At 47.8% G+C, this 11,894-nt stretch overlaps 1 protein-coding gene across 1 annotated transcript in view; it reads right to left on the reverse strand.

Annotated features, from left to right (window-relative positions):
• The window catches only part of DYSF (dysferlin), a 270,372-nt gene that overhangs the window by 183,509 nt on the left and 74,969 nt on the right, over positions 1-11,894 (reverse strand). Inside the window, exons 8-15 of the mRNA XM_029913433.1 lie at positions 10,927-10,989; positions 8,566-8,616; positions 8,414-8,444; positions 6,910-7,025; positions 3,280-3,406; positions 2,398-2,501; positions 885-953; positions 740-783 (exon numbers count right to left, since the gene is read on the reverse strand). Coding sequence (XP_029769293.1) covers positions 740-783; positions 885-953; positions 2,398-2,501; positions 3,280-3,406; positions 6,910-7,025; positions 8,414-8,444; positions 8,566-8,616; positions 10,927-10,989 — 605 coding nt within the window. The remainder of the gene's footprint in view (positions 1-739; positions 784-884; positions 954-2,397; positions 2,502-3,279; positions 3,407-6,909; positions 7,026-8,413; positions 8,445-8,565; positions 8,617-10,926; positions 10,990-11,894) is intronic.

Consider the following 11,894-nt stretch of genomic DNA (forward strand, 5'->3'; position numbering starts at 1 on the left):
CCAGATCCCCATCTGGTGTGAATCCGCATTGCTCCATTGGAGTCAGCTGGCCAGAAGAAGTCCATGAAGCTGTGCTGATTTTTACCAGCTGTAGATCTGTCCCATTAACTTGGTGTTACAGACGGGAAACTGAGGCACGGAGCGAAGCGAAGTGACTTGCCCACTATCACAAAGGGAGACAGTGGCAGAGTGCACAATAGAAGCTAGAAATCCCGACTCCTAGTCCACTGCTCTAGCCACATAGGGTCTGAGCCTGAACATCCACCGTGCAATTTGATAGTCCCGCAGCCCAGGCCTCACAAGCCCACATCAGCTGACATGGGCCAGCTATGGGTGTTTAATTGCAGTGTAGACATACCCTTAGTCTGCTACTACCAAACCGTATTCTCTTGGATGGTGAGTACGGTGAGAAATAATGTCCTATATGTTTGGAGCCACTTGGTTGCAGGCAAAGGAAGTTACAGCTCTGGGGAGTGCTCCTTACAGCCAGTTATAACCTGACCCACCCCAGCCTTCACGGGCCTGGGAGAACTCGCTTGGCCCTTGCGCGATGGACGCGTTGTTTCTGGGAATGCGTCTGGCTTGGGACGCTCGCTGTGTTTCGGATCTGGGTTGCACTAGCACAGGACAATTGAGACCGGGGCTGCCTAAATCGGTCCTTAGAACAGGCTCCCCACTGGGTAGATAAGGCCCATCTCCTCTTGGGCCCTGTCTCCTTCTATCCCAACTTCAAACTCACCAATCCATGACCCGGATCCTCATTTTCTCACACATGGAAGGAAACTAGAGAAATAGGCACAAAAGGGGAATGGTCAGTGCAAACGGCTCAGGGGACAATGCTCGGAGCAAAGCGACCCAAGAGGCAGAGACCTGCCGTTGCTCACCATGGCCGGCACGGTGATGCGCTGGTTCCACTGGGGGTTGGCGTTCTTCTCCAGGATCTTAGAGCTGATCTGGCGAGAGAAGGGAACAATAAAAGGCAGCGTCAGGGCAGGGTTGGCTTACCCTTCTCTACGAGCCTATATAAGAAAAAGACCCAAAAATCGGGACTGTCTCTATAAAATCAGGACATCTGGTCACCCTAAATTTATCAGATGGAAATTAAGGGAGGAGGTGTCAGATCCATGGGACCAGATAGATCCTCGTGAACCAGCGATGGTCCATGGATCACAGCTTGGGAACTGAGAACATTTAAGAAATAATGATCATCCATCAATTTAAGCCGGTTCCCAAACTGTAGCCAAGCCCTGAGCTAGGAAATTATTTCTCGGTTATTTCCCCACCCCTCCCCCCAAACACACAAGGAGCTAAATATTTGCATTGTCATTTTTAATACAACAGCACCACTAAGCGACTAGAGCAGAAATTGCTCATACGCAGCAAAGAACAGAAGACACCGTCTGTGCTTTCTCCAGAGAGGTGCATCCCATGGCTAATCTGTTGCTACTCACAACCTAGCTTTGCCATCCTGTGTGTGTCCTACTCTGCAAATAGTCCTGTGAGCAAAGGCAGCCAAGACTGGCTCCTTAGTTATGGGGTTTTATTTATTTTTGCATGGAGAGGGATCAGAGATTTTAATTAAAAAAAAATGTCCATTGTAATTTTGTTACACTGACAAAGGGGTAGTGGCCATAGGCCCAAGCACAGAGGTGTATGAAAATCTGTCCATCTATCTAGGTATTCTTAGTGCACCCTTCATCATGGTATTTCAGCACAAGGGCAGAAAAGACCGATCAAAGGGGGGCATCACTAGGGCTGATGAGATGAAACTGCGTGAAGGGAAACTTGGATCGGGCATCAGGAACCACTTCCTAAGAGTGAGGATGGTTAGAACATGGAACCCAACTGGAGAAAGGTGTTCTAGGGGTCAGGGCAGCACTGACCAGGCTGGATGGAGGAGTTGACCTAACCCCGTAGATGTTCAGGCACCACGGAAGTGAGCAGAGTATGAGCAATCAGACCGACAGATCTTCCCCATCTCTAGCTTTTGGGAGTAAGATACAGATGCCCGCTGGAGGGCTGTGTCAGTCCAACAGGTCAAACTGCTGCAGGCCTCACCCTGCAATTAAACTCTGCCCAGGCCTCATTCCTCTTTGCTTTTCTCCAAAGCAACAAACAAAGGCACCAGAGACGCCCTAGACAAGCCATCCCCCCCTCTCCTGACCTCCTTCACTTTCGTCCTCGAGAAAACGACGCCTATTTCAAACGTGGCCACCCGACTCCCACATTTCCATGCTCCAATTGACCCCTCGGTGACAGCTGGCTCACATCCAAACACTGTCCCGTGCAATGAGGCTGGCGGCCCATTGATGGGGTTGCTAAGGGAACAGGAGTCCGGGAGACAGAGGCAGATTTCCTGCTCAGCCAGAGGATGGCCCGTCAGTTCCCACCACTCACCGTTCTGCCGGCAAAGCTGACTTCCACAAACGGATCGACCAGGTTCTTCTTGTTGCTCTCAAAGCCGAAGATCTGCTTGACATTGTCTATGATGGCATCGTCCACTGGAACAGAAGAGAACCCTCAACAATCCGCACTCGTGAGGCTGGAGCGCGTAAGGAGTCCGCTGACTGTGATGCAAGCGGCCAGCCCAGAATGGCCCCGGGCTGCCGGGCCCTCGGCTTCAGAGCACACGGAGGAGTCTGAACTCTCTGCTTAGAACCTGAGTCTGAACTTTTCTGTCTCTGTGGCCCAGTCTTTACTGATCATCCCTCCAGTTAGTACCAGTTACGTGGTAGTGACAGATGTGACCACTGTGGTGCTGAGACCACTATGGGATTTTACATCCACTGAAAGGCAATGGGTTCCAGTCCCTGGTGGAACAAGAGGTGGAAGCCTCTTTAACCAGCCCCCAAGCCTTGTCCCAGTAACAATCCTGTCCCTGTACTAATTACTTTTACAGCCCTGGAGCCGTAAAAGTCCATCTGCCCTGCAGGGCGAATGCCGCTGAGTGACACCAGGGTAGAATGTCAAAGGACAGATCCTCAGCGGGTGTAAATCAGCATAACTCCACTGACTCTAGTGGCGCTGCACCAATCTACACCAGCTGGGGGTTTGGCCCGTTGTCTACCCGTGGTGCTCTGCTGATTCTCATGCACGGGAGAGCTGGTCTAAGGCATTAAAGAGTCCGGTGTCAGAGTGAGATGCACGGAACGGAAATCCAGAACACAGATGGACTATATCCCTTCACCCTTGGGCTGTAACATGTTACTGCTGCTGGGTCATTTCCAAGGCGACAAGCATGGGTCAGTTGCAGTTAGACCCCGCAGCGGAAATACATACTCTGGGGCAAGTCTTCAGCTCTGTAAATTTTCAGGCAGAAGTGAGCCCCTCTCAGCGTGACCCCAGTTGGGCGCAGAAGATTCCCCTCAATATCTTCCTTCTCTTCAGCGACTTCTTTCTTCTCCAGCTGTGAGACAAACAAACAAACTGTTACAAAAGGAGAGAAATGGGGCTGAAGCTTTCTGCAAAGCAGAGAAACAGCGTCCACTAAGCAGAAACTAATGCATCTTACCCCCAAGGTGAGACCTCCTTTACCATAAACCAGCAACGGGCCCCGCCTGGGACCCTCAGACCCAAACCAGCCTTGAAAGTTTGGATTCAGATCCAAACTCCATGGATCAGGCCCATCTCTGCTGTAAAGCCACAGACACACAGAGACTGCAGGATCTGACCTAGAGGGTGGGACCTTTAAAGTGTTCAGCATTGCTCTAACTACTTTCATGAGGTCCATGAGTGTTTTACCTCTGACTTCCGTGTGTTGGGTTTTGAGTTTGGTTCTGCTGGTAATGAGAGGTCAAATAATCAGGTTCAATCAGTACTTATTAATCATAGATTGTAATCAAAGATGAATACAGCGCAATACAGAATACAGAAAGGAAGGTCACGTGACCAAACCGATCTGAAGAATGGAAAAGTGACTGCAGCTTGATTCACTCCCAGAAACTGTCCCCCTTTTATATTGTGCTTGGGACAAAGACACTTCCTTTCTCAAAGAAAATTTCTAACTGATCTACATGTAGAATCCCTTTCATGGTATCTCAGCTTATCTAATCAATACGCCAGAGAAAACTGTGATTAAGTCCTTATTATAGAAAACACCTGTGGCAATAAGTAATTCCTAATAAGCTAAAAGCATCTCTCGCTGGCTCAAATTATCTCATCGATCACCGAAGGTATTTGCAATAACAAATATCCCTCATCAATGACAAATGGTCCCTTCCTTCACATCTGGACACATTCTCTGTGGGTCAAGAGGCTTCGGGTACAAATATTACACACATTCCACCATTTGGTCACACACTAAATTCAGCCGAAGTACATAGTCCCTAGAATCATAGCTACAGAAATTAGTATGGTAGATACAAAACACTTTGGTTCACGCACAAAGGATCATGGGGTTGTATATACAAAGAATAATGGGAAGTTTGGTCCATTTGCTAACAAGTAGAAGCAGGCTAATTCTGAGTGTTTTAGGAGAACTCTTCCTTGCCGAGATGTAACAGCATTGGACAGGACTATTATAGGTGACCTGCAAGGGGTAAAATGGGATTTTGTTCCTTCGTAATATATAAAGGTGACCTGAATATTTTCCCCCTGATTTGAGATTCAGGTTCTCTCTACCCTGGAAGTCTCTATGGACAGCTGGAGAACTAGCTACATAGATTCCAAGGACAGGAGGGACCACTGTGATCATCTAGTCTGACATCCTGCGCAACACAGGCCATAGGACTTCCCCCAAAATAATTTCTGCTTGAATTACAGAGAAACGTCCAAACTTGATTTCAAAAGTGCAAGTGATGGGAAAGCCACCATGACCCTTGGTAAATTGTTGCAATAGTTCGTTACCCTCATTGTTAAACTCGTGAATTTATGGCATCAGAAAAGCCAAGGAAGTGAATCTTTGTTAATTGGGAGGGAGTGGCATTTTCATTCACACTGTTTATAACTCTTGGGCTTTGATTGTTCGCTTTGTTAATCCCCTATTAGGTCAGCCACTAAGGAGAAAAGCTCTCTGTCTGTATTACCACCACCACCACCACCCCAGCCCCTATCTTCAATTAAGGACTGAGAAATTTCCCAATCTACATTTGAGTCAGCCAAGACGTTTTCCCAAAAAAGCAGGAATGTCTTAATTTGAAATTCCTAATACATCTAAGGTACAAAACAAGCAGAAAGAAACACTTTCAGGCTCTCTTTATAGAATCATAAAATCGGAGGACTGGAAGGGACCTTGAGAGGTCTTCCAGTCCAGTCCCCTGCCCTCAAGGCAGGACTAAGTATTATCTAGACCATCCCTGACAGGGGTTTGTCCAACCTGCTCTTAAACATCCCCAGTGATGGAGATTCCACCACCTCCCTAGGCAATTTATTCCAGTGCTTAACTACCATGACATTAGGAAGTTTTTCCTAATTTTTCCTAATGTCCAACCTAAACCACCTTTGCTGCAATTTAACCCCATTGCTTCTTGTCCTACCCTCAGAGGTTAAAGAAAACAATTTTTCTCCCTTCTCCTTGTAACAACCTTTTAAGTACTTGAAAACTGTTATCATGTCCCACTTCAGTCTTCTCCTCCACACTAAACAAATCCAATTTTTTTCAATCTTCCCTCCTAGGTCATGTTTTCTAGACCTTTAATCATTTCTGTTGCTCTTCTCTGGACTTTCTCCAATTTGTCCACATCTTCCCTGATGTGTGGCGCCCAGAACTGGACGCAATACTCCAGTTGAGACCTAATCAGCATGGAGTAGAGCGGAAGAATTACTTCTCGGGTCTTGCTTACAACATTCCTTCATCCAGAATGATGTGTTACACTGTTGACTCATATTTAGCTTGTGATCCATTATGACCCCCAGACTCTTTTCCTTCTTAGGCAGTCATTTCTCATTTTGTGTGTGTGCAACTGATTGTTCCTTCCTAAGTGGAGTACTTTGCAATTGTCCTTATTGAATTTCATCCTATTTACTTCAGACCATTTCTCCAGTTTGTCCAGATCATTTTGAATTTTAATCCTATTCTCCAAAGCACTTGCAACCCTTCCCACCTTGGTATCATCTGCAAACTTTGTAAGTGTACTCTCTATGCCATTATCTAAATCATTGATGAAGATATTGAACAGAACTGGACCCAGAACTGATCCCTGTGGGACCCCACTCGTTATGCCCTTCCAGCTTCATTGTGAACCACTGATAACTACTCTCTTGGAACGGTTTTCCAACCAGTTATGCACCCATCTTATAGTAGCTCCATCTAGGTTGTATTTCCCTAGTTTGTTTATGAGAAGGTCATGTGGGACAGTATCAAAAGTCGTACTAAAGTCAAAATATACCAAGTCTACCGCTTTCCCCCATCCACAGGGAATGTTACCCTGTCAAAGAAAGCTATTAGTTTGGTCTGACACAATTTGTTCTAGACAAATCCATGCTGACTGTTACTTATCACCTTATTATCTTCTAAGTGGTTTGCAAACTGATTGCTTCATTATTTGCTCCATTATCTTTCCGGGTACTGAAGTTAAGCTGACTGGTCTGTAATTCCCCAGGTTGTCCTTATTCCCCTTTTTATAGACTGGCACTATATTTGCCCTTTTCCAGTCATCTTGCCCTCTTCCAAGAACAGGCCCCAAACCAACATTTTCCTTTGTAGGGCACCATGAAGGAGAGGGTTCTCCTTCCTCTGAAGCATCATGTATAGGTCACTGCCACAGGCAGGTGATTGGTTTAAGTGGACCAATGATCTGTTGGAGTTCTTATGACACAATCATTGTCAACACATCCCCTCAGATTTCTTCCCGTTATCATTCTAGCACAATCTCATTCAAGCCAACCCTTCATATCTTCTTCAGGCAGCAAGACAAGACAGTGGGCCCTCAAGTAGCTCTCTTTCTCCAGTGGCAGCAAAATGTTACTTACGGGAGCTTCGTCGCCAGGTCCCAGCACAAACAGGCTGACTTTCACGTAACCTTTGGCCCCAGCAGAAAAGTCTTCGGAGTCAGAAAGAAGCAGCCACTTCCTGAGCAAGGCATGCTCTAAAAGAGAGAAACCGGGTTTCTGGTTTATTACTGTCTGCCTCATAGGATGGAAAGATTTTGTAGCATCAGAATAAGGGATGGGGGAAAGCATTTAACGGTATTGTCAATGCGAAGCATTTAAAAATCATGAGCCAGCTCTAAAAATATCATGAAATTGGCTCTAAAGTCATGAGAGTTTTAAAAATAATAAATGTTGAGTTCTTTTTATTTGCCTGCTGGCTTTTGAGCCCATAGGGTTTGTGTCATCAAGCTTTTCTTTGCAACTGTGAGGGCAAGAAACTTACTTATTTTTCTAGTGAAAGCTGAGATGCTCACGTAATCACATGACTCCAGGAGCTGGAGCTTTAGGAAAACCACCAAACAGCATGAGACATGTGATAAAATTGCAGGAGTTGAGGACACTGAGTTCACCTAAACTAAGAACAAGACTTGAACCTTCCTCCAACACATCTGAACTTTTGCATCTGGAAAAAGTTGGGTTGGAGGTTTTGTTTGTTTCTCACCCCTGCTGGTTTCAAATGGGATGGAAAGGGTTAAACGGATGTGAGAAAGGCTGGCTTCTCATTGCATTTCCTACATAGATAAAGCAAGCTGCAATGTGACATTCTAGTGTCTTTCGCCATATCTAGACACTCTGTCAGTCCTTCTTTCTCTCTCTGCAGGGACAGCCACCCCAGTCCTTCTAGCTGTAATACAGCCACACTCTTTCCAGCAGGAACCCCTGCCGCCGCTGCCTCTCTGCTAGACCATCCTCACCAGCAGAGCATCCCTCACTCTCCATGGCCCTCTCACTGCTCCCCTGGGAACAGCTCTCCAGTGTGGAGACATCAGTGGGATAAACCCCACGGCTCCTCTGCCTCTCTCTGACCCTCAGCTTCAGCAGTCAGCAGGCAACTCCCTCTGCTGACCCTCCTGCCTTCCGTCCTCTCCAGCTCAGGGAGGTCAGCCAGCAAACCCCACTTGACTTGTTGCTCTCCTGCCTTCAGCCTTCCCACAGGAACCACCTACAGCTTCCTTCAGGGACCTTCCACAGCCTCCTGGTCTCTGGCATCTCTCACCTCCACCTTTTCCTGACTGTCAGGCAGCCCTGATTCACAGTGTCTCCTACATCCAGGTGCCCTCTTTTAAACCCAACTGGGGTCAGCAGACAAGTCACAGGTGCATGGGTCTCTTCCCTCTTAAAGGGACAGTGTCACCCTGTGACGTGTATCTATAACTGTGTGTGTTTGTGTGCTTACATATAAACATACATGTGTGCGCACATGTAGACCCCTGCATTTGGCCCATAGAAAGTTGTTGCAAAGAAATGTCCCTATGTTGTACACATTTGATTTCTAATTTCAAATCTCTAATGGTCCAAAAATCTCTGTAATTGTTTAACTCACTTGGTTCTGCATAAACTGTCCCGACATCCAGCTATAAAATAAAATGAAAAACAAAATCAGATGCTTAGCCACAGGCTGCACAGAGAAGAGGCCAAAATGATTACAAATATCGAGAGAGAGAGAGAGAGAGAGATGAAATCACAAATCGTTACCCGAAATTCCCCAATCACAGAGTCTGTCCGGAGAGACCGGGAATCAACAACCTGGAGGGGGGGTGGGGGAGGGGAAAGATGCAAAAATGTAAATCCAGCATTTAAGAAAAAACTCACAACCATCCATGCTAAATCATTCGCATTCTCAGCGCATTCAGCTCCGTGGTTTGGAAAGCAGGTCAAAATTTGTCACATTTCATCGCAATTCTTTTCTCCTTTCAAATTTAACAAGGAATTAGGGAAATACGTTTTGCAAAAATATCATGATCAGTCCCACCCCCTTCTTTGACACGCTCTAGGAGTTTGTGCTTAACCTCACTCGGGGCCTGACACGAAGCCCCTTGAAGTGAAGGAGAGAGTACCATTGAGTTCAGTGTGTTTCAGGTCAGATGTGATGTTGGCAGGCCAAGTACCAGCTTATGCCAAGGTCCCTAGGCCTCTGAAAACTGACCAATGCATGGCTGGGAACCAGTCTGACTCACCTGTGTGTTAGGGTGGTTAAATAGGTATTCGATTTCTAGAGATGTGTTTAGTGTTTGGACTTTATGAAATGCTTGTAAATTGCTGCCTGCATTAATCTCCCTATTAACAGCTGCGTCCTGTTTTATAAGGTCATAGCTAAGTATTTGCTCTGTAACTATAAAAGTATTTGCTATGACTAAGGCGAAGATTTTGTCACGGTTATTTTTAGTAAAATGCAGGGACAGGTCACGGGCAATAAACAAAAATTCACGGAAGCCGCGACCTGTCCCTGACTTTTACTAAAAATACCCTGGGGAGGGAGGGGGGACAAACAGAGCGCTACCGGGGCTTGCAGCTGCTCCAGCCCTGCCGCTGCTCCTGCGGCAGGGGCTGACTACTGCTGCTCCAGCCCCAGGGGGGCTGACCCAACCCCAGCTGCTGCTCCGGTGGGCCGGGGACTGCTGCTCTGGCGGCCCCAGGGCTGGCCGCCACGCAGAGCTTCCGGCAGCCCTGGCCAAGAAGAAATCACGAAGGTCCTGGAAGGTCATCCATGACCTCCATCACAGCATCATAGCCTTAGTTATGACACTGGGGAAAAACCCACTCAGTAGAGAGGCATTACCAAGGGTGAAATACTAGTTTACCACCAGAGGCGTCATCTCCTGCCCAACAAAAGAAGGCCCCTGGACACCAGACAAGCCACTGTGGAACATCAGGAGACAAAAGACTTTGCTGATTGCTCCCCACACACCTACGAAGAGGAGACCTGCACAAATGCTCGTCCCATCAGTTTGAACTCTGGGGGAAGGGAATAAAAACGCCTGACCAGAAGGAACTTTATCACTAAGTTGCTTAAACGGTGAGGGGAAAAGACTTTTGAGCATAAGCAAGAGATTCCCCAGTTGGTTAGCCCAGGTTAGCCCTAAAGAACATACAGAACTTGCTTATTATAGCAGGTGCTAAAAGGCAATAGAAGCTAAGACTGTAACTCACTTGTATGTATGTTCACCCTTTTTAACCTTGTAAATAACTCTCATTTCTTTTCTTAGTTAATAAAACTTTAGTTAGTTTATTATAGGACTGGCTACAAGCCTTGTCTGTGGTGTAGGATCGAAGGTGCAATTGACCTGAGGTAAGTAACTGGCCCTTTGGGACTGGGAGTAACCTGAAGAGTGTTGGGATTTTTGATGCAAGGAACCATCTACCACAAAAGCAGGTTTGCCTGGCTGGGGTGCCCAAAGGGACTGTCTGTGACTCCGTGGTTAGGCTGCTATGGTGCTTGAGAGCTTGGTACTGGGTTGGTGAAATCTAACTGCAGAACACACATCCAGTTCGGGGTTTGTGCCAGTCCGCCCTGAGCTTGGCACTCACAGTCGTGAGCAACTCCAGACAGCTTGATGGCAGGATCTGGTACTTTCGATGCCAAAGGCCCCAGGTCTGATCCCTGCCCATGCCCGTGCTGTCTGTATACACATGGGCCACCCCAGCAAGTGAGTGCAGAGCTGGGACGAGTGGATTGTTTCCTATGAGACAACGCTGGCTTTAGTGGCTTTGCATCCCTCACATCAGGGTGAGGCTGAACATAGCCCAGCAGAGCCTTCATCTCCAGCACAGAGATGCCACCCTGAAAGACAACAGATCCCAGCATGCAATGCTCCATTCAGATCAGAGCTGCCAGCCAGCCCCTGCAGCCTATCCAATCATACCAGTGATAAGGGGGGCTGCAAATTGGTTAGCATTGTACCAGCTAGATACGACTCCCAAGCTAGTAGCGAGTGGCCACACGTGGTCCTTACCTGGGTCAAAGTTTGGAGGTCCAGCCCAGCATTATTCCAAGGAACCATAGGGCTACCATGGAGCACGGAAGAGGAGTTTGGCAGTTTTGTCTCGAGAACTTACCGTGATGAATATGGGCTCATCAAACAGCTCAGCCGGAGATTCAAAGACATTGAAGAAAAAGATCTGTTAAAAAATACAGATGAGACAAAGATCTGAAACGCGTCCAAAATACGCACAAAGGGCCAGCAAAAAACAGTGGCCTGGCAAAGGTTGGCCTTGAGGTAAGTTGATTAAATCGCAGTGCAATACTTAAAGATGCTTTACACTAGCTGCTGGAATTCAATATTTTTCCACTTCTCAGCTGAGGATCTCAGAGCACTTTGCAAACACCAACTAATTAAGCAGGGCAGTAAACAATCTCTGGTGTAGGCAGGTAAACTGAGGCCCAAAGAGGGACAATGACTTGCCCAAGGTCACACAGCAGTGCAGAGGTCAATGAGCCTAGAATCATTGTCACCGGCTGAGGATCCGCCCCAGGATGTCTGTAGCAGAGCCAGGAAGCAAATGCTGACGGCCTGATTCTTAGGGCTTTGGTCCAGCCTCTCAACTGCGAGAGCGGGCCGCTGAGCCGGTTTCAATGTATGCTGCTGTCGCGTCAAGCAGGAAAGGCTGCCGTTACTCAGACTCACCAGAACTAATGATTAAGCAAACGAGGCAGCGGAGCTGGGTGAAAGTGGGCCTCAGTGTTCTCACGTGCAGATGGGGATGAGCACTAAAGATAGGTCCACACTTACGGCGGGTACCTGTAGCTACACACCACCGTGAAAGGCAGGCTGTGTCCACGCTACCGCGTGCAGCGGGAAAGGCTCCAGCGGGGGACAGACAGCGGGAAAAGGCTCCGGCGGGGGACAGGCAGCGGGGAAAGGCTCCGGCGGGGGACAGTCAGTGGGAAAGGCTCAGGCGGGGGACAGGCAGCAGGGGAAGGCTCGGGCGGGGGACAGGCAGCGAGAGAAGGCTCCGGCAGTGGGACAGGCAGCGGGGAAAGGCTCTGGCGGGGGACAGTCAGTGGGAAAGGCTCAGGCGGGGGA

The sequence above is a fragment of the Terrapene carolina genome, unplaced genomic scaffold (assembly GCF_002925995.2).
Source record: "Terrapene carolina triunguis isolate 2854851 unplaced genomic scaffold, T_m_triunguis-2.0 Scaffold633, whole genome shotgun sequence".
NCBI lineage: Eukaryota > Metazoa > Chordata > Testudines > Emydidae > Terrapene > Terrapene triunguis.